General features: G+C 41.1%; 1 protein-coding gene across 2 annotated transcripts in view; it reads right to left on the bottom strand.

The window, feature by feature from the left end:
- The window catches only part of KLHL14 (kelch like family member 14), a 94,119-nt gene that overhangs the window by 60,454 nt on the left and 12,127 nt on the right, over window positions 1-21,538 (bottom strand). For both annotated transcript variants that reach the window (XM_006113619.5, XM_075920759.2), the window contains exon 3: window positions 13,767-13,888. In XM_006113619.5, coding sequence (XP_006113681.2) covers window positions 13,767-13,888 — 122 coding nt within the window. The remainder of the gene's footprint in view (window positions 1-13,766; window positions 13,889-21,538) is intronic.

Here is a 21,538-nt window from a genome sequence, read left to right as displayed (position 1 = left end):
TCGGGCTTCCTGTAGTCAGCCACTGGTCAGTTTCAGCAGCGGCTGAATCTGGACGACAGTTCCGACTTACATACAGCTTCAACTTAAGAACAAACCTACAGTCCCTATCTTGTACGTAACCCGGGGACTGTCTGTACAGACAAAAGCACAGCTTTTCCCACGCAAGTTGTATACACAATAGGAGTGTTTTACCAATATAGCTATACCAGCAAAACACTTCTGTGGTAGACCTTGTCCTATTCATAAAGAAGGTGAGTCACATTACAGGGACAATGTAGGAAGCTTGCACTACAACCACCTTTGATATTTCTGTTCTGTGAATGACATGCGGACTTCAATCTCATAGGCTGTCAGGTTGGCACATTTCAAAAGCAATGAATTCATTTTTCAAAAAGATTGTGGTCAGCCAAGAGCTGAACCTTGTCTTGGGGTCTGGCTCATTTTAAACAACTAAAATAATAGGACTTCCACTATTTCCCAAGGGACACTATTCCACAGTCTTATAGATCTCAGTGTCAGAGAGATTTTCCTGATATTCAGATGTAATTCATATGCATGAATTATGAGCTCCTGTCGACATTACACCCATGCGGCATTCTTAGTGCCTGGTTCATTTAAAATTATATGCTCTAGTTATGCAGGGAGTCTATGCAAATTAGGGCAAAATACCTTTTTAAGGTTAATATATCATTATTAAGTTCACTTTTTTCTCAGTGATCGTGGACTCCTCTTACTTACACACCCCAAAGGGGAACAATGCTAAGTGGGAATGGAGTCAAAAAATGATGAGTACACAAAACAAAGCTGCCCAGTGAAAAACACATTACCTTTTTTATGCAGATATTTACTTTGGTGTTCAGATGAAAGAAAGTAATAATTGATATACATTTGGTACAACATATTATGTTTGTAAATCCATTCTTCTCATAGAAATAAACCCTCAAGCCTGTATTTTTAAGGCGTTGTTTTCAGTTTTTACTATTTTTTAAATTTGGGGTTTTAAAAAAGCTATTATTCATTTTTTATTGCTTTTCACCTGAATTTTGGACCACTTAAGTACATGAAAAAACATGAATATGTTAAGAAAATCCAATATATTAACAGAAAGATGCATTTATGTTAATGATAAATTACTCTAAGTGCAAATGTGAGGCTAAGTAAGACAATGTAGTGGAATACACACACACACATATCAAAGTATGTGCATATGTGTACATACTGTTAATGTTAATGTACAATTTCATGAAACAATCACAGCATTAAACTGGTTTTACTTTCAACACTTTTACTTGTTTCTATGCAGTGCTTCCTCCTTCACCCCTCCCCCCCCCCCGCCATTGTCATCTGGTCTCCCAATATTAGTGCTGATATGTACCCAGAAAACAGTATAATTAATTTCTCGCATGGATTTTACCATTTTTAAAAATGTTTTTGAATAAATACTGATGAGTTTCCAGGAAATTTTAAAACAAAATGAAAACCAAAAGCAATGGGCCTTGTATATTTGATAACATTTCACACCTGACCTAAGTAAAAATCAACAAAATAAAAATATGAAACTTAACAAAAAGGAACCTTAAAAACAAGAAGAAAAAGAAGAGCTACATTCCATATATAATGAACCAGCAGAGTCAAACAAGAAAATGAATCAATTAAGATAACAACTGCCAGCAATTTAAGATTTGCACCTTTCACCATTAATGCCATCTGTGAAACTAAAAAAAGCTAAGATAAGTTATCAAAAACCACTCTGCAAATGTTGTGAATTAAAATTACTGTTTCCCTCCTTTGAAAAGAAAGCAGCCTGTTGTTCTATGAAAAAAACCGTTGAAAAAGTGTTACACCTCCTGGCAAAAATGTGACTCCACCATCCTGTCTGTAACCCATTTATACAAAAACAAAAATTTCACAACAGATACAGAAACAAAAGGAATAGTTTTTGACACAAACAACCAGAAACACACAAATCCATTTTGATGCCTTACTCCTATTAATGTTATATGAATCCCACTGTGACTAGATGAGAATAAACACATTAATTTTACCTGAAATCATGCAAGAAACTGAAAACCACATTTGCAATGAGGATACTATTCATTGAATGGAACTCAATTTTGTAAGAAGACTGTTCCAAATGGCTGGAACAGCAGAGAAGATTCTCCCACCGGCAGTGCCCAGACAATGTTAAAGAGAACCCAGTACGAGATGAGTAAACGGAGTTGGAAGCAAATAAGATCTGTGAGGATGGAAATATCCCAAGAAGGATTTAGGACAAGTATCTTGATTTACTTCCAAGCAGGCAGCATTATCTCCAGGAGATGGCCACTTTAAATTCTGAACAAAGGCCCATAGGAGTCTGTCAGCAGAGCCTATCATGGAAACATGCTAAATAAACATATCTCCTGATTTCTTTTGACCCATCCTCCTATCAACTGGATCTGTCCACTTTCTAGGCTGTGCCAGACATCTGAGTTTCTCCTCTCTACCAGTGAAGGAAAGGTTGCAAGCAACTTGTGTCCTGAGCTCTGTTTCAGATTGGAATATGGCTATAGTTCATGCTTCTTTGTACATCTGTGAAGGAAAGCAACAGCATTCCATACATGCTGAAATTTGGAGGACTAAGCATTCAGAAGGCCATAGAGAAGGGGATATAGTAATCAAGAGATGAAGCCATGGATAGAGATGGAGTCACAGCAATGGTATGCCATAGGCAATATCACAGAGGTGATGACAGCAAGGTATGATGACAAAGGGATTATGGGAAGATTTGGAAAGTCCACGGTCAAGAACAGTGCCAAAATTATGCATAGGGAAGGCAAACAGAAGGTCTGAGTCAAAGAGAAGATGCTTTGCTTGTCCAAGAGAAGCATTTTTGTCTTTGAAGTCACAAGGTTGCTTGGTCAAACTAGGCAGAGTCATTAAAGTTATCAAAAGATAAGAACAGTTGAACATCAGTATAAATGTGGCAGCTAAGGATAGTACAGGCAGTCCCCGACTTACGCGGATCCGACTTATGTCGGATCCGCAGTTACGAACGGGGCTGCCCCGGAGTACACGGACTGCGGGACCTCGCGGTCCCGCTGCCCGTGTACTCCAGGCGAGAAAAGCTACTCCGCGTCCCCCTGGTCTGCAGACCAGGAAGACGTGGAGCAAAGCCGCTGCCCGAGCCCTCCTCCCCCCCCCCCCCGCGGCTTTGCAAAGCCTCGGGGAAGCCGGCAGCGATGCAGCCCAGGCCCACCTGGGCTGCCTCGCTGCCCGAGCCCCCCCGCGGCTTTGCAAAGCCTCGGGGGGGCTCGGGCAGCGAGGCAGCCCAGGCGCGCCTGGACTGCATCGCTGCCGGCTTCCCCGAGGCTTTGCAAAGCTGCAGGGGGGCTCGGGCAGCGAGGCAGCCCAGGCGTGCCTGGGCTGCTCCGCTGCCAGCTTCCCCGAGGCTTTGCAAAGCCGCGGGGAAAGCCGGCAGCGGGACAGCCCAGACGCCCCGCGGCTGTCCCACTGCCGGCGTCCTCAGAAGCTTTGCTCCCCGTCTCCCTGTTCTGCTGGTCTCCAGCAGACCAGGGAGACGGGGAGCAAAGCCGCGGAGGACCCAGGCGGCGGGACCGCGGTGCGTCTCGGTCCGCCGCCCGCGTCTTCCTGGTCTGCTGCGGTTGAGGGGGGCGCAGCTAGTACGCCCCCCCCCCAGCAGACTAGGCTTTTCTCTGGACACCTGTGGCAGAGCAGCTGGGGCGCTGCCGGTTGGTCCCGCAGCGCCGCTCTGGGCGCTACTGGACCAACCCAGGAGCACCCCAGCTGCTCTGGTCCTGATTCAGCCGCTGCTGGTCAGTTTCAGCAGTGGCTGAATCAGGACGCCTGGGGCAGAGCAGATGGGGTGCTGCTGGGTTGGTCCAGTTGCGCCTAGGAGCGGCGCTACTGGAGCAACCCAGCAGCACCCCAGCTGCTCTGCCCCAGGCGTCCTGATTTTGCCGCTGCTGAAACTGACCAGCGCTGACTACAGGAAGCCCGAGGCAGAGTTGCTCTGCCTCGGGCTTCCTGGAATCAGCTGTGGATCAGTTTCAGCAGCAGCTGACTTGGGGACGCTTGGGGTTCTTAAGTTGATTCTGTATGTAAGTCAGAACTGGCGGTCAGTTTCAGCAGTGGCTGAATCTGGACGCCAGTTCCGACTTACATACAGATTCAACTTAAGAACAAACCTACAGTCCCTATCTTGTACGTAACCCGGGGACTGCCTGTATAACCAAAAACGACAAAAACCTACACTCCAGGAGGAGTGCTGACATTTCCTGGAAGTTATTTCAAATGGTACTGCAGGAGAGAATAATATTTAATAGGCAAATACAGCATGCATTTTAACAACTAGCTGTATTTTCACTCATTCTCAGAACTTCATATTGCTCTTAGATATGCAGCTTACGTCATTAATGAGCGTTGCATCATGCTCAGAATGAGAGCTGAGTGGCTAACTATCACACACAAAAATTACACTTCACTGACCTCATGCTTCTCACAACCCATATGATATAAACCTGTGGCCTACTGGAAATTTGATTGGTCACATCAAATAAGACTCTAAGTTTAGACATAGTATTGCACATTTATTCCCCTCATATGAGTTAGAAATTTCTAAGTATTTGTGTGTCTTCTTTCATGTTTGTGCTCAACTGTTTTGAACCTTCAATAATGAGCTAAATATATGAATGGAACAAAAAGAAGGAATATATACTAAAGCAGTTGCATTTAATATAATGCAGTATAAGCTCTGTTATCCAGCATTCATGCAGAATGGGGGTTGTCAGTTAATCAAGTGTGCCGGTTACTCAAGCTTTACACTGATGGCTCATGAATTTTTCACCATTCACTAGCCATTGTTGCAGGATGGGTTCAATAATATCTGATAGTGGTATTTTATGCAGAAGCACAACACAAATAAACTTTACTGCCACAAGTTTACAAACTTGACTTCTGCAAGTGCTAGAAAATGTTGAAAAATTATGCTGGATGGCTATCAGAATTTTTCTGGTTAAGTGAAGAAGGAATTGTATTGCCACCTATGACAGATGCTGGTTAACTGAGTTTTCCGGATATTGAAATGTTGGATATCACAGCTTGCATGGTAATTGCATGTAATTATTGAGGAGAGACAGAGTGTGTGGGCTTGGGGGGAAGGTCATTACTTCTATAGAGCTCCAAAACGTTCATTAAATCCATCTAGCAGGGAGTGTCAAAGCTTCTGCCTTAGTAATGTGCCAATGCTTGCTTAAACGTTTCAATGCAGTGGTGAAACCAGCCTTGACACAGCACTGAAACAGAAGCCCTGGTGCTTGAGACTATGGAATGAACAGAATAAGGTATCTGAAATTTATCAGGGCTCCCAAGAATTGCTCAGCAAGTTAAATTTTTGGTGTACACACGTGTAGGATTTATGCATGTAAATGATAAAAACAAATGTGAGGATATCACAAGTTTTCTCTCTCCTCCCCTGTTCAACACCCCTTTTCATTGTTAATTTTCAATTATAAATCTAGGAAGGGACCATGGCAGAAAGAAGTTCTCAAAACTGCTCTAACCTCTTTTTTTTTTTAAACCAAAAGTTTTATAGCCGATGAATTCATTTACAAGGGGAAAAGTTTTTAAAGGCATGACATAATAAAAAATCTCTCCCATGAATCTTAAATGTAGAGACAAAAGCCACAACCTATGTTAACAGGAGTCATCAATATGGAAAAGGAAAAACAACGCTGGGAGTTTTCAGGAATAGATAGGAAAAGGTGGCCAAATGTTTTAATCTATGTCATGGCCAAGAAACTTTTTTAGTGATCCCCCCAGAAGAAGGCTTGCCATGGGAACCAGTATTTCCAAGCTATTCCAAAAGAATAGAAGGCTGGAGAACATTGAGCTCAGTGAGTCTGAGAAGAAAAAATATTGTCACGAGTGGGAAAAGTTGGCGCAACTTAGTATCTGTGAAATCCCATGCTGCTGAGAATAGAAGCAGCATGGTCCAATGGGCATAGCACAGGTTGGGGAGTGAGGAAATGTAGGTTCTCTAATGCTGACTTTTTAACTGTGAACTCGGGCGAGTCATTGAACTGCCCATTGCCTTGGCTTCCTTCTTTGTAAAATGGAAAAATAATAATGCTTGCGCAGCGTTGGAAAGAGCTTTTAGAACTACTGGTATGGACTAAAATTGCCCTATAATTGCAAAGTACTATTATTAAAGATCCTAAGAGATTTATAGTAAAGGAGAGACATTTAAATTATAATCTGAATGAGCCTGAGTGGCAGAGGGATAAAGGGGCTGGACTGTAGAGGCAAATGGTCAAGGAGAACCTGCTAGCTCAAAATATGGTAAAAACACATAACATGTTTTTCTTAGGGTATGTCTACACTAGCTCGGTAGTTCGAGCTAGGTAGGCAAATGAGGGCAACCGGAGTTGCAAAGGAAGCCCGGGATTTAAATATCCCGGGCTTCATTTGCATCTTCCCGGGTGCCGCCATTTTTAAATCCTCCTTAGTCCGAACTCCGTGCCCACAGCTAAACGCGGCACGGAGTAGGTAGTTCGAATTAGGATCTCTAATTCGAACTACCGGTACACCTCATTCCATGAGGAGTAACGGTAGTTCGAAATAGAGATCCTACTTCGAACTAACTACTCCGTGCCGTGTGTAGCTGCGGGCACGGAGTTTGGACTAAGGGGGATTTAAAAATGGCAGCACCCGGGAAGATGTAAATGAAGCCCGGGATATTTAAATCCCGGGCTTCATTTGCAACTCCGGTTGCCCTCATTTGCCTACCTAGCTCGAACTACAGAGCTAGTGTAGACATACCCTTAGCATGGAGTACCTCACTGAGGACTAGGGATATGAAAGTGTACAAGTACCTGGTTAGCCAATGAGCCAGGGCATATTGGTTAACCTTCACAGTTACACACAGACCCGACCCCTGCGCTGCTGCCTCTGGGTATGTCTACACTACCCCGCTAGTTCGAACTAGCGGGGTAATGTATGCATACCGAACTTGCTAATGAAGCCCGGGATTTGAATTTCCCGGGCTTCATTAGCATAAAGCCGGCGCCGCCATTTTTAAAAGCCGGCTAGTGCGAACCCCGTGCCGCGCGGCTACACGCGGCACGGGCTAGATAGTTCAAACTACGTAGCCATTCTGAACTATCTGTACGCCTCGTTCCACGCGTACTATCTCCATTCCGAACTATCTGTACGCGGAGCAAAGCTGCGGAGGATGCGGGCGGGACCGCGGCGCGTCTCGGCGGTCCCGCCACCCACGTCTCCCTGGTCTGCTGGGGGGGGGCTCAGCTAGTGCGCCCCCCCCCCAGCAGACCAGGCTTTTCTCCCCAAGAACGTCTGGGGTACAGCAGGTGGGGCGCTGCCAGGTTGGTCCCACAGCGCCGCTCCTCGACGCTACTGGACCAACCCGGCAGCACCCCAGTTGCTCTGCCCCAGGCGTCCCCAAGTCAGCCGCTGCTGAAACTGACCAGCGGCTGACTACAGAAAGCCCGAGGCAGAGTTGCTCTGCCCCGGGCTTCCTGGAATCAGCCGCTGATCAGTTTCAGCAGCAGCTGACTTGAGGACACCTGGGGTAGAACAGCTGGGGTGATGCTGGGTTGGTCCCCTCAGCGCTGAGGTGCAGCGCTGCAGGGACCTACCCGGCAGCGCCCCAGCTGCTCTGTCCCAGGCGTCCAAATTCAGCCACTGTTGAAACTGATCAGCAGCTGATTCCAGGAAGCCCAGGGCAGAGCAACTCTGCCTCGGGCTTCTTGTAGTCAGCCGCTGGTCAATTTCAGCAGTGGCTGAATCTGGAGCCAGTTCCGACTTACATACAAATTCAACTTAAGAACAAACCTACAGTCCCTATCTTGTACGTAACCCGGGGACTGCCTGTACTTTCAATGCTCATCAAATCCTCTATGATTTTTTAACCATATGATGGATTCCTATTTTGAGAGCTCGATGAAAGTTCCAGTTAGCATGTTACTGAAGAAAGTACTGATGTAAAAGAAAAGCAGGCTGCAGTTTAATACCAAATAGACTATGCACTTTAAGCTTTCAGAAGTCTTTCCTAATAGTTTATTCATTCATGGTTTAAAGAAGAAAATCCAGCATTGAAATGGAGAAATCTGAAATCCAGAAGTCTGTAATATATAATCTCATCACTTCTAATCATGCAGATGAATATATTTCCATTCAAAAAACAGCAAAAGTAAACATAATAACAATGACTGCATCCTTTTTATTTCTTCTAGTCTATGTTCACATCACAGGACATTCAATTTCAGTTGGACCATATTCTTGTGATCTTTTTTTTCTTTCATCTAAGTTATTTTTTAAATGCTAAGAGGTATTACGATAGAAAAACATGTATTTTGCCCTGGTTTACACTCATCATCCTCAACATTACAACAAGACAAAAGCATTAAAGTAAAATTAATCATGTCAAAAGATTTTAGCAAAAACAAGTGAGACCATGCATAAAGCATCGCTTTGTCTAGTGTGAAGTCACGCTCTGATTAAAAACATATAATGAAAGTGAAAGTAATACATCATTGCCTTAGCAGTAGGGTTTTTTGGAAGTGCTATGCAAGTCTGAACACAAAAAAATCTTTATAGGTTCTGGCTTTTGAAACTTACAATTATTATAGTTTCATTTTAACAAATGAAACAAAGGGTATCTTTTAAAATTCAATCCATCTTAAATGTTAGTTACAAAGAAAAAGTAAGGTGTTAGGCTTAAACAAGAGGCCTCTTAGTAGGATTGTGATTGATAATTAAAATATAAGCAGCAGCAGTTGATCTTGACTTGTGGGGCACAGTGCTGTTGCATTGAAAGAATCAGTGTCCACCAAGTAGTTTGCTCAGTTTAAAGGAGAACTGAGAGGGTATTAAGTGACACAACACCCAGCAACAGGACACTGCTTCTGCTGCTAATTAGGGCCACTAAACACCTGTCAGTTCAAGATTAACTAGTGCCACTGATAGCAATAGTAACATATTTCTGCTATATGACACAGATTACAACCAATGACTTTAAAGCAGGTGTGTGTGTGTGCACGCGCATGTGAGAATCTGGGTGACTCAGCCAAGAATGGTTACTGTATGAATTCTGTTCACTACACATCACCATGTAGCTTGTAAAATCTTCTACTCTGCTTGGACATGAATGTGCAATAACGGATATTTCAAGATATATAGCAATGTGCATCCATGTATCTCAAATTAGAATTGAGACCACTGAAGGTAAAATTAGATGCCAATGTATTCTTTTAAAACACCACACTTAACTTCTCTGTCCTTTGTTCCCCGCCTCAAAACAGTCACTCTTTGAGGAACACTAGCAGGGAAAATACACAGTAATACTGGACTGTAAAAAATCTAATGAGCCCTTGAGGCATAACATTCTCGCTTACAGACGATGACATTAAAATTGGAAATGGGTGCATGTTTCCCCTCCTCCTCTGGTCTTCTGACAAAGGTGAGTTATTTTCCTGATACCTTCAGAATTACTCCCATTAGTCCTGATGCATTAGTTGCTTTGCGAAGCCAAGAAGAGAGAAGAATGCAGTATCCTTTGCCAACAGATCTAGTCATCTAGCGTGAACAAAGCAAAATTTTTATTTTGCAAAGCTCTTATATTCAACAGCTGTAGTGCTCAACCTGCAACTCTTTTCATATCCCTGAGTATCATGGCTTTTGTGGAATCTGTGGTTTGCAATGCATTATATTCTTGCTCTGTTGGTATCTCACATAAGGCGCCTCATGGAGCACTGAGCAAATGGACTGATGCAAAAGCCACTCAGCCTCCTGAGATGTGAGGGTAACCATCTCCCTCTAACAGGTTAACATGTCCAGTCCAAGAATATCTGAGTCTCCTTCCTGAGTCATCTGATGCAGTTTTCCAGTTCAAAGACCCAGGATTTCATTTTCAATCTTCTCTTCCCACCTCATCTGCCCCATGCTCCTATGACACACTACTTGTAGAAGTCAAAGGAGAGAAGGGGATAAGTAATATGGACAAACCAGGTGCCAAATTCTGTGCACATTTATACCAGTCTAAATCCAAAGTGTCTTGATAGAAGTTGGTGGCATTTCTTAATATTTACAGTGAACCATAAAGTGAAGCACAATCCAGCTCCACTGGTTCACTGGAGAGTGAGCAGTCAATTTTTCACCTCCATTGATGACTTGGAGGTGCATTGTGCCTCTGGGATGGGCAAGATTGTCTGAATTGCTCTTGCTGGTAACACAGAAACAGAGGAGGATGATTTCCTCCTTCCCTAACCATCAGAAATTGGGATAAAAAATAAGAAAACTATTCTTCTTTTCAGACACTCTGCACTAGGACTGGGTGGGAGATAGCCAGATAAATATTTCATGTCTAAGAACCAAGATTGTGGGGGGTAAGAATAAAAGAGTTATTGCATCAGAAAGTAAAGATGGCACAATGTACTGGACTTGCACTGTAATATTTATTTCATGTTATTGCTACAACACAAATAAGTCATTTTTACACTGTCTTGTGATAACTAAACACCACAACACATGTTGATGAAGCACCATGACTACAATGCAATATCAAGGTGTTGTGCTGTGATTCCTTGCTGGTTCTCCCCAAATCCTTTCACTTATGATATTCCTTGCCTGCTCTTCAAGGTAACATACCACTGTTCTTTAGTGTTAATGTATGTTTTAAGGAGAAATTGGGAAGAAAATTCTACTCACATTTCTCTGGGTTCCTGCATTGCTTCATGGTAAATTAGGGAATGGTGGCGGTTTATTGAACTTTAAACAGCTTAAGAGCTATCAACTTTTTAAAAAAGTTTTAAATTGTTGCCTTTAATTATTTAAAGGCTATCTCTAATATGTTCTAAGCTGTCCCTGTCACATTTGACCTTTTCCATTATGCAAATATTGACATTTTTCTGTTTCCCACTATTACATAAGGTGTGTCTTCACAGATTGGCTAGCTTGAGTTATAACTTGAGTGTAACCCCTAACTTAACACCCATCCACACACACAAATCTCTGCCTCAACTTAAGAAGTGCTTTAAAGCTCAAGGTAGACTGCTTGCTTAGAGGTGAGTGGGGCTGATGCTCGAGCTATCAATTCAGGAGGGGATCCAACAGCTGATTTACAACTCATTAGTAACTAATCCAATCACTCTGCTAATCTGATCACTCTGTACTGCTAATCAAATCTCTCTGTGTAACTCCAGTTTTGTTTCACAGTCTGGTCACTGTCACTCAAACTTGGTTTCAGAAAGTACTATAGTAGTATGCACAAGGGCAGTGTTTCTCAACCAGTGGTATGAATACCCTCAGGGGTACTCGAGAGAAGTCTGGGGAATACATCAACACAACTGAAATTTGGAGAAAATTGAATTTTTGTTTTAAGTTTTATAGCACTTTTTAATTTTTGTACTTTTATTTAATTGCTTGCCCGATTAAGTCGTTTAAACAAATGTGTTGCAATGGTAGAAAAAAAATTGTGTGTCTGAAAACTGTAGGTACTGGGGGTACTTTTTTTTTCTGAAAAAGGGGTACTTTATAAAAAAGGGTTGAGAAACACTGCACTAGGAAACTTTGAATTCACACAACGAGGGTCTACATAGACCATGTATTGTGCATCACACCAGTTCACACTGCTGCTATGTGTAGACAAGCCTTCAGATAACTGCTTGCTAAAGGGCAATGGGAAGAATATGCTTTATTTTGGTAAGCTGCACAAAAATACTCTTTAAAAACTTCTTGAAGTTCAGACTGATACCTTTTTAAAAAAACAGACACTAGTCCACATTCATCCATGATATAATTCTAATTCAGTCATTTAAATTACAATATGTATGGATTGGAGCCAATTAATTTAGAACAGGGTCGGGGAACCCTTTTTGGGGCCACTGGTCCACAGAAAAATCAGTCAGTGGCCACACACAAGTGAGAAGCAACAACAACAGCCAAAAACAAAAAAACCCCAAACCTCACTGATGTAGCCCCTGACTGAGAAGGAGAAAGACATTGGGGCCCAGCCTAGTAGCTTTCATGTATTCGAGCCCTGTGGTGGGGCAGCAGGGGGGTTGGAGTGCTGAAGTGTCAGCACGGACTCTCCAATGGTGCCTGGGGGCCAGATCCAGGCAAGCTGTGAGCCTCAGCCAGCCCCTGGGCCTGAGGTTCCCCACCCCGATTTAGAATCTGAACAATGTTCTTTATCAGAACATACATATAACATTAAGTATGGTTCAGTATTTCCCCAAACTAATGGATAGTATCCATTTAAATAATCAGCTGTCAAATTTCATTCCTACAAAATTATATTTGCAAGCATAAGTAGATTCAGGACACTGACCAGCTATTCTAGACAGTGAGTATGCAATGAAATAATATCCTTTATTCAGCTGCAGGACAAGAACTTGAGTCAGGAATCTCCTACTCTACATAGCGCTCTAGTTCACTTATGCCTCACTATGAGGTACTGCCTTTCACAAAACAACATCAGAAAAATAGATTACTTATGTCTTACAAAACACACTGTTTTTGAACTGACTTATTATCCTACACATTTTTCTGAAAAGTAATCTGTCACAATAAGAGGCAATATCATCATAGTTTTGATGTCTGAAAAGTCGTTAGTGACATGTCTACCAGAACAAAGTGATAAATGTAGACTTTTCTAGACTATAGTTCATATCTTCTCCTTAATATTGCTATTCTTACACAACACCATCTACTATTAATTCACAGTATTGGTATCTAGGGAGTCTTCTTGTTGTAGTTTGTAGATGATGCCAGTTTAGTTTCACTGTGTAAACCAGTTTGAAGAAGCATTATTTCAAGCACTGCATCTCATCTATCTTTACTTTTGCTTTGTCTTATGAACCAAATACTATTTTGGCTTCATCCTATTAAAAGGTTTTTATAAAAATATTTAATTTTGTGAAAGATGTTTCACTAGGAAAAACTGGAAATCTGTTAGGAAATGCAAGGTTTACTAGCTGGCCAATTTAAGAAGTATGGTTTTCATTTATGGCTTAAAATGTTCATTTATTATTTCATCTATGCAGCTTTGGTTAAAATTTAGTTGTATTGATCCCTAAAGCCAGTCTAACCACAAGGGGGCTAATACACACAGCCTACTGCATTCAAGAAACTGATTAGATTCCATGACCAAGTTAGTTTGGGAATTGTAACCAATATAACAGTAAGTCCCAAATCTCAATGCTCAAGGCAAAACATTCACTGTAAAACACAATCACACCTTAAGACAGGAATGTGTTGAAAAAATCAGTACATAAAACCTCTAAGCATTATTTACTGTAGCTGATACATGCTAACACGCTGGGGGCAACGGATATATATATAGAGGAGAATGGGGAAAACTGCCTTCAATGACCAAAAGACATAAAGACTGAAGAGGGAAACCAAAGTGAAAAACAGAATAGGAAGTGTGTTCTAAAAGTGTTAGCCAGAGATATGAATTCCTCCAACATCAAATTATTTTTTAACAATTCAGATGATATGTATTGTGATATGAAAACTTTGCAAGTTTATTTTAAAAACATACTGGAATGATTTTAAGCCAATCTTAATTTAGGCCTTTTCTATTACAAAATTACCAGCTTCTGCAATCTCAATTTATTGCTCCATTGTGAAACCTCTTGTGATACATAAACAAATCTCTGAAGGGAAACAAATCAATAAAATGTCTAATTTAATTAACCATGTTTTTAGATTCATCAAGACAACTCTACAAAAAATAAACCACTTACTTGTCAGTATTTTCCATGTCTTCTTTTCATCATCATAATACTGAACCAAATTGCTTGGTAGCCGGTCAGGTCCAGGAGGCAAGCCACCGACCAATAACAGCATTTTCTTATTGGAGCGAATTCTTCACCCAAAACAAGAAAAAAGACGAATAACTATATTACTGTAGAGTATTTTTAGTGGCAACAAAATCATAACCATCAAAAGAATGTTCACTGCTTGCAGTTTTCATTTTTTGTGTTTCTTTCCCCAATCATGTCTCAACAATTTTTGAACCAAGCAGAAAAATGATCAGAAAAGCTGCATATCCCTCTACTCATGGAATAATAAGCTTCCTTTATGCAATTTGTTAGAGGTTCATTCTAGAACGACCTTTTTCTTATATTATCCCTTTAAATCATCACTCTTTACAGCTGAATACACATGAAATGCTCTGGAGTTGTACTAAGGTTAAACATTAAAGTTGCATGTCAAAAATCGTATTAGTCAAAATCATTATTATAAGCCATTCTACACTCAAAGAACCTTGAAAAAATTAAGGTTATGCAGAGAGTTTGTGAGCCAACTCTTTAATCACACAGTGAACTTCTAGTAGTATAGTTTAGTACAATTAGAAGTACCAGGCGAATGGTTATGGGTTAAACGCTAACTTAAAAGTACTTTTTTGTTTTGTTCAAATTAGTCCAGACTCCTGCTTTCCCATTCCCCCACAACCCCCTCCCGTTTTCTTTGCTCTCCCCCTGTGCACCACTGGCTATAGCAACACCAATTGGTAAAAATGAGACTGTGATGTTGTTGAGAGCCTCCCCAGAGTGGAGCCCTGCCAATGCTTGCTACTGATCCAGCGGCATGAACTTGCTCGACTGTGCAAAGTCACTCTAATTCCCTCCCTCTGTTTTTCTACCTTCTCCCCCAGGGGGCAACCACTGAAAGGAGTGACTACCCACCCATCAAGAGCTGGCAATTCGCTGCTATTAACCGTGACCGTGATTCCCAATCTGCCTGGCAGTTTTTAAGAACAGGACTGCAATGTCTCATATGAAGTAAAAGCCATATATTCACTCGGGCCTTCACCACTTTACCTGATGAACTTAGTTTTCTTTGCAACATTAACAGATTTAGCACAATTGTATGTGAAGAGGGGAAGGAAGTCATAAGCCCCCCATGAGCACTGATGTTTAATAGTCACTTGACATACAATTGAACTTCTATCAGCCAGTCTATACCTGAAAATCTACACAAAGAACCTCAGTAAAACAATTCATTCTAAATATGATGGTGAGATAGCATTTAAAAACACATCCATACTATTTATTGTTATAAGGAACAGAATGTTTCCTGTAATACCCCTTTGCTATATGCCACTGCTTTGTGGAGCAGAGTAACGTCATTGGCACTAATTTAGATATTGTTAATGAATGTGCCTTGCAAAGAAAACCAGAGAACGGCATTAAAATCTAGCTCCATTATTATTAAATTGTGTACATACATCAACAGGGTGAGTTTTCTGCACAGAAACTTCTTTATTAGTAATACACCCCAGTAGAGGGAGCCTTATCATTGATGTCCATAAACTTTTTTTTTAAATACTGCTTACATTATTATTTACGAAGACTGTCAGTCAGGCTAATATACATTTATATTCATATTGCATCACATTAAAAATTGTGCAAAATAAAATTGAGCACGTTTTGATTTTCTTTCAATATTGGATGCCTTTAGATATGTGCTATCCCAATGGATCTTAATCAGAGAGAGAATGTACAATAGGAGATTCCCTCCACATTACGTTTAGGAATCAAACCTTTGGAATGGTATTGTGAGATGTTGCTACACAGAATACAACTACAGTTATAGATTTTGAGAAATAAAATATCCATGAGAAAGACAGACTGTGGATACTATAACAGATAGCCTTACTTATTTTGAAATCTATTTAAGGCTTTTGTAAGTTGCCAAATTGATAACACAGGAAATATAAATGCCATTTTATGTAGACTTTGTACTGTATGTGCAGTGACAGAGCAAGGTTTGCCCACACTGTCTTAACAACGTGCTTGAACCCTGATTTGGAGGAAATCATTCAGTCTTCCTGATAATTCAGTCTTTGGCCTATGCACCATAATTTCTATTTATTGTCAAAGGATGGTTGTTACCAGTCTACCGGACTCTATATGTAAGTGGGGGTGAAATTGCTAGAATGGACCGGATTCAAACTATGACCTAGCTGACAAAGCTTTTAAATATGTTACCAATTCCCTGACATGTTCAGTTCCTCCACATAGAAATTTTAAATAAAAATATGGTAAATAGAAAATATGCAACATAAAAGTACCTGAGCTAGGGATGACTACATATATAACTAGTGGTATAGCCATAAGTCATGTTATGTATGGTCATCCCTAATGATAGAGAATAAATTGGTTATTCCAACCCTGTTACATGTTATAGTTATATCACAATCAATTCTACTTGTCTTATAAAAATGTAAACGGTCTTGTAAGGTCTAGTAGATAAAGGAGCATATTTCAGTTGTCAACTTTCTTCTGATAAACTCCCTTCTCCTTTCACCTCACAGTGTCATGAAAAAACAATGAACAATAAGACTTAATGGCTAAGGTATAGAATGAAATGTCAGATGTGACTTTGAATTTCAAGACATTGGCATCATGGAATCTACCCTCAATTTTATCTAAACAAAGCCCCATTTGTATATTTACAGTATCTTGAATATCTTTAAGAGGTAGTGAGACAACCTGAAAAAAAAACTGTTTTTTAATGTGTTAGTCAATGAGGTAAATAAGAATCATTTTATAAAAGGGTCATATAGCCAGGATTTTTTTTGAGGAAAAGCATCTGGGTCTTTCAGATAGTTACTATATGTTTTATGTCAAATATGCACTATTTAACTGATTTATGTTCAGAAACATTCCGATGTCAAAATTGGTACATAAAAGTGTCTATATTTCTTTGTAAAGCATGTTTTATTGGCTTGGTAGCTCCTCAGATGCTTTTTTATCTTTTGAGTAGATGCATCTATTGTAGGTTTTGAAATATGCATTTTTATTTACTAAATCATACTATATCCATGTTTGAAATTACATCCAATAATATTACTGCAGTAGAATGTTAACATACACTGATACAATAAAACATGGTGTGAAAAAATCTCACTGTTCATAAGCTATAATGTAGTTTCAAACATTAATGTAATTAAATAAAAACAGTAAGAGAAAAGCATAGTCTAAAGCTCATGTGATTTTCTAGCAGAAGCCTGAGAGAGAAATTTTCCCTATTACACTGCTACCTATTTTTTAATTTGGTAATGTGCAATTATTATCTGAAACACTTCACACTATAACTGAAACATTTTCTTTTTAAATTCTATATTTCATACTACAGTATGCCATATGACATACTAATAGGATCATGATTCACATTCATATTAATATGACTATTTATAATCCTCTGTACTCAGTTAATACTAGTAGGTTGCAAATAAGGGGAGGTTGAAATTAGGGATGTTAAAATGTGTTTAATCAAGTAAACCTGAAAAAGCAGAAGATTTCAGTGATTACATAGTTACATTTGGGGAGAGGGGGCAGAGGTTCCCCAGAAGCTGGTTTATATGTCGGCTCCCCACACAAACTGAGAGCCTGCATGTAACCGTATACATGGTTACACTTTCACATCCCTAGCTGAAATATTGACCAGTCGATTGCAGGCATACTTGTGTAGCATTAAAAGCTGATATAGGGTACTCTAAGGCTTTGATTACACATTCAAGTTTAAAAGACTTCTGCAACAGCACTGTAACGCAGCAGTGTGGTCATGGTATGAGTGCTGCGTGACAACTCTCCCAGCACCCTAGATAAATCACCTCAATGAGGGGAGTAGCTAACAGAGTTGGGTGCGCGGCTCCCAGTGCTGGGAACCTATTCACCCTTGCTGTGCTCGGGGGTGTATTTTTTCACACCCCAAAGCAAGAAAGTTACAGCACAGTAACTTCTCCACAAAAGATTTTTGATACCCAAACTCCAACAGGTCTAGTCTCACACACATACACCTGTTAATTACTATTATTTTCCATGGACATAGCTGCTTCCATATGAAAAATCACAAAACACTTAATAAAACAAAATTAAGCCTCAGAGAACCCTGAGCTATGTGAAATTTATGTCATCTATTTCTGGGTGTGCAAACTCGATCAGATATTTTAAGGCCAAAATTTTAAAATTTAAGATGTCTCACTCCAGGCACAAAATCCTATATATATATATATATATATATATATATATATATATATATATATATATATATATATATATACACACACACACACACACACGCCCTGATTTTCAAAGAGGATGAATTCACGCAAATCCTACTGACTAGAAAAGAAACTGCAGGTACTCAGCATCTCTGACCACTTATTAAGAAGTCTAAGATCAGAACACAAGCATAGTCACCCCAGCACAGATATAACAGCAGTGGAGCTAGTGACACATGGCTCTGGAGAGCATGCCTGATGGACAGGGCTATGCATTAAGGATGTAAAAAGTTGACCAGTTAACCAGTAAGCCTCACCCATCAGGTTCAGGTTAACTAGTAGCGACTGAAGCAGCTCCCTGCTGGCTCCCCCACTCCTCAGGGACCCCCAGAACAGCCACTGTCCATGCTGGGCCTAGCTGTCCCCGTTCCGCCCCCCACCCTGCTACAGGTCACACACTGGTTCCCAGGGAGCAGAACCAGCAGGGGCTTCCAGCTCCGCTCCCGAGGAGCTGGCTGCAGAGCCCACAATAAAGCCTCCTCCCTGGGAGGAGAGCTGGCAGCAGCCCCTGATGGCGGCGCTCCTGGGGAGCACTGTCCTCTCTACAGTTTTTAATACGGATGCAGAATAAATTTTGTTACATGCACCAAGCCATGTGCATATGTGCACCACCAGTAGAAACACATGTTTCTGGCTCTGGGCAGCTGTGGCTGCTCTGCTTACTGGGTGGCATTTGAATCTCTCCTAGGTGGCTACCTAAGCACTCAGCTTACAGGGAACACTACCAGGGAGGCTTCACTGCAGGCTCTACAGTATAAAGCTTATTTAAGCTTTATATTGCAGAGCCTGCAGCGTGTGTAACCCTGTAACCACTATGATTTTTAGCAGTAAAATACACAGTTACATTTTTAAACAAAACTTTACATCCCTAGTATGCACGAATACATATTTTGCGTGGATCAACTAAGGTATACCTCCCCATCTACACTGCTGTTTTTAGAAGTGTAGTGTCCTACTGCCTCCTTGTTGCTGGAACCTTTCCCTTCTGCAAGAACAGTCTTGATCAGCAGGAAAAGACTCAATGCCAATAAATGAACTGTAGCCAAATCCTAGAGCATGCTCTAGATACGATAAGTTCCCTTCACAACAATAACCTGGATATAATTTGGTATGACAATTTTTTCCCCAACATATTTCTTTCCTTAGGAGGAGACAGCAGTGAGGATCTGAATGGTGGTCCCACTGATACCATCACTAAGTTTTTGAAACAGGGTCTTCTCATTCAGTTTGCAGCCATGAAGATGATAGATACTCCTTCTGTCTTTATCCTCTGTATAGGCCTGCTTAGCAGAGTAGCCGGAGACAATGAATATATTGTAATAGAATTAATAACAACATTTGTTTAAGCCTGCATTTGGTGGCCTCCATGGCATATCTTTTCTCCTCATTCATTTCTTTGGGAGAGGAAGGGATGATTGGGGACTGACCTGCAGACTATTTGAGGGGCTGGGATTTGGGACAGAAAATGGTGTATGAAGTTGAGTAGAAGTTGGCAGGAGATAAGAATAACAAGTTTAGGGAGTGACCTGCTGTAAGGACTGATGTCTGTTTGTGGTCCTCTTGATCTATTGAAATATTTAATTTTTTGTCCATAACACAGAGCACTGGATAGGTACTTCATATATAAATTAGAGGTACGATACTAATTTCTAGAACTTTTTTTTAATCTTTGTCTTGACCTTGGAAACAAGTCTTGAGGTTGACTGTATCAATGAGAAATATGATTGATGATTAAATCACTACTGTGACAGTTGATGAGGTTGCTTGCTAACCCGGGTGCTTTTTTACGGTCAATTCCTCTACTTGCATTTCCTATATGATTCTGAAGGGAAGTTCCACCCCCTCTGCTAAGACTAATGATTCCTGATGTGATCCAGAGCTTTGAGTATCTTTCAGACTTTTTCATTAATGCAATCGCTGTTTGGGATCATGTTGTTACTAACCTATGATGGTGTCTGAGTCGATTCAGAAAAGTTAGGATAGCACGTTCCTCTGTTCTTAGTTCCAGGATATTCAGAATCTTCTGATTTGGGCATTAGCTTCACTGTGTTGTTATAGACTAAGTACAGGTTGCTCTCTTTGAAGGTTGGCCTCCATTTTCAGTGTTTCTCTCAGAGGAATATCCAATAATGTTCTTTTAACTATTTTCTCCTTGCATTACCAGCTTATTATTCATGTTGTTAAGAGACTGGTACCAGTTCTTTATAAAGAATCTCTGTAGTTATTGCATATGGAATTTTGCCAAGGTTGCCAGCCAAACTTATCTTCTAGAATCTTTCCTCTGTCAAAGGCATCTCTCATCTTGTGTAGATGACTATGTTGAAACTAGATTCCTTTTGTTGAAATATATTATGAATCTAGGTTTCTGCATTTCTGATGCTGCAGAGTTAGTTGCTTCCTGTACTGGCTGTAATGATTAGATCCACACTAGAAAGCACAACTATCTGTAGCACTAAGGGTATGTCTACACTACAGCACTAATTCGACCTAACTTAGTTAATTTGAACTAAACTAATTCGAATTAGCGCATCTAGACTTAAAAACTAGTTCGAATTAGCATTTTGCTAATTCGAACTAGCATGTCCACACTGAGTGGACCCTGAACTGGGGTTAAGGATGGCTGGAAGCAGTGCCGGCAGGGCATCAGAGTAGGACTTAGAGCGTGGAGCTGCTGTCTCAGGCTAGCCGAGGGCTGTGCTTAAAGGGACCCAACCCCCACCCCGGACAGACAGTTCTCAGAGGTTCCCCGCTTGCAAAGCAGTCCTGGCTTGGAGTGCCCTGAGTGCCCACACTCAGCACATCACAGCACTCGGCAATCAGCCCGGCTGCACTTGCCGCAGGCTGCCATCCGGAGGGGGGGGGTCAATCAAGAGGCTTCAGGAGAGCTCCCACCCCGAGGAGCCCGCAGAGCCAGCCCAGTCCTCTCCATCGGGGGCTCGTACCCCATTCCTCCCTCACCTCCTTCCACTTACCCCTCCCTAACCCCCCTTCCTGATGTACAAAATAAAGGACACGTGTTCAAAAATAGAAACTCTCTTTATTGAACAAAACTCGGGGAGACTGGGAAAAGGAGGTGGGAGAGGGGAAGACAGAGAGTGGGAGAGGGGAGGGCAACTAAAATGATCAGGGGTTTGGAACAGGTCCCATATGAAGAGAGGCTAAAGAGACTGGGACTTTTCAGCTTAGAAAAGAGGAGACTGAGGGGGGATATGATAGAGGTCTATAAAAGCATGAGAGGTGTGGAGAGGGTGCATAAAGAAAAGTTCTTCATTAGTTCCCATAATATAAGGACTAAAGGACACCAAATGAAATGAATGGGTAGCAGGCTTCAAACTAACAACAGAAAGTTCTTCTTCACAAAGCAAGTAGTCAAACTGTGGAACTCCTTGCTGCAGGAGGCTGTGAAGGCTAGAACTAGAACAGAGTTTAAAGAGAAGTGAGATA

The sequence above is a fragment of the Pelodiscus sinensis genome, chromosome 2 (genome assembly GCF_052426305.1).
Source record: "Pelodiscus sinensis isolate ZL-2025 chromosome 2, ASM5242630v1, whole genome shotgun sequence".
Taxonomy (NCBI): domain Eukaryota; kingdom Metazoa; phylum Chordata; order Testudines; family Trionychidae; genus Pelodiscus; species Pelodiscus sinensis.
This window is presented reverse-complemented; position numbering and strand designations above follow the sequence as displayed.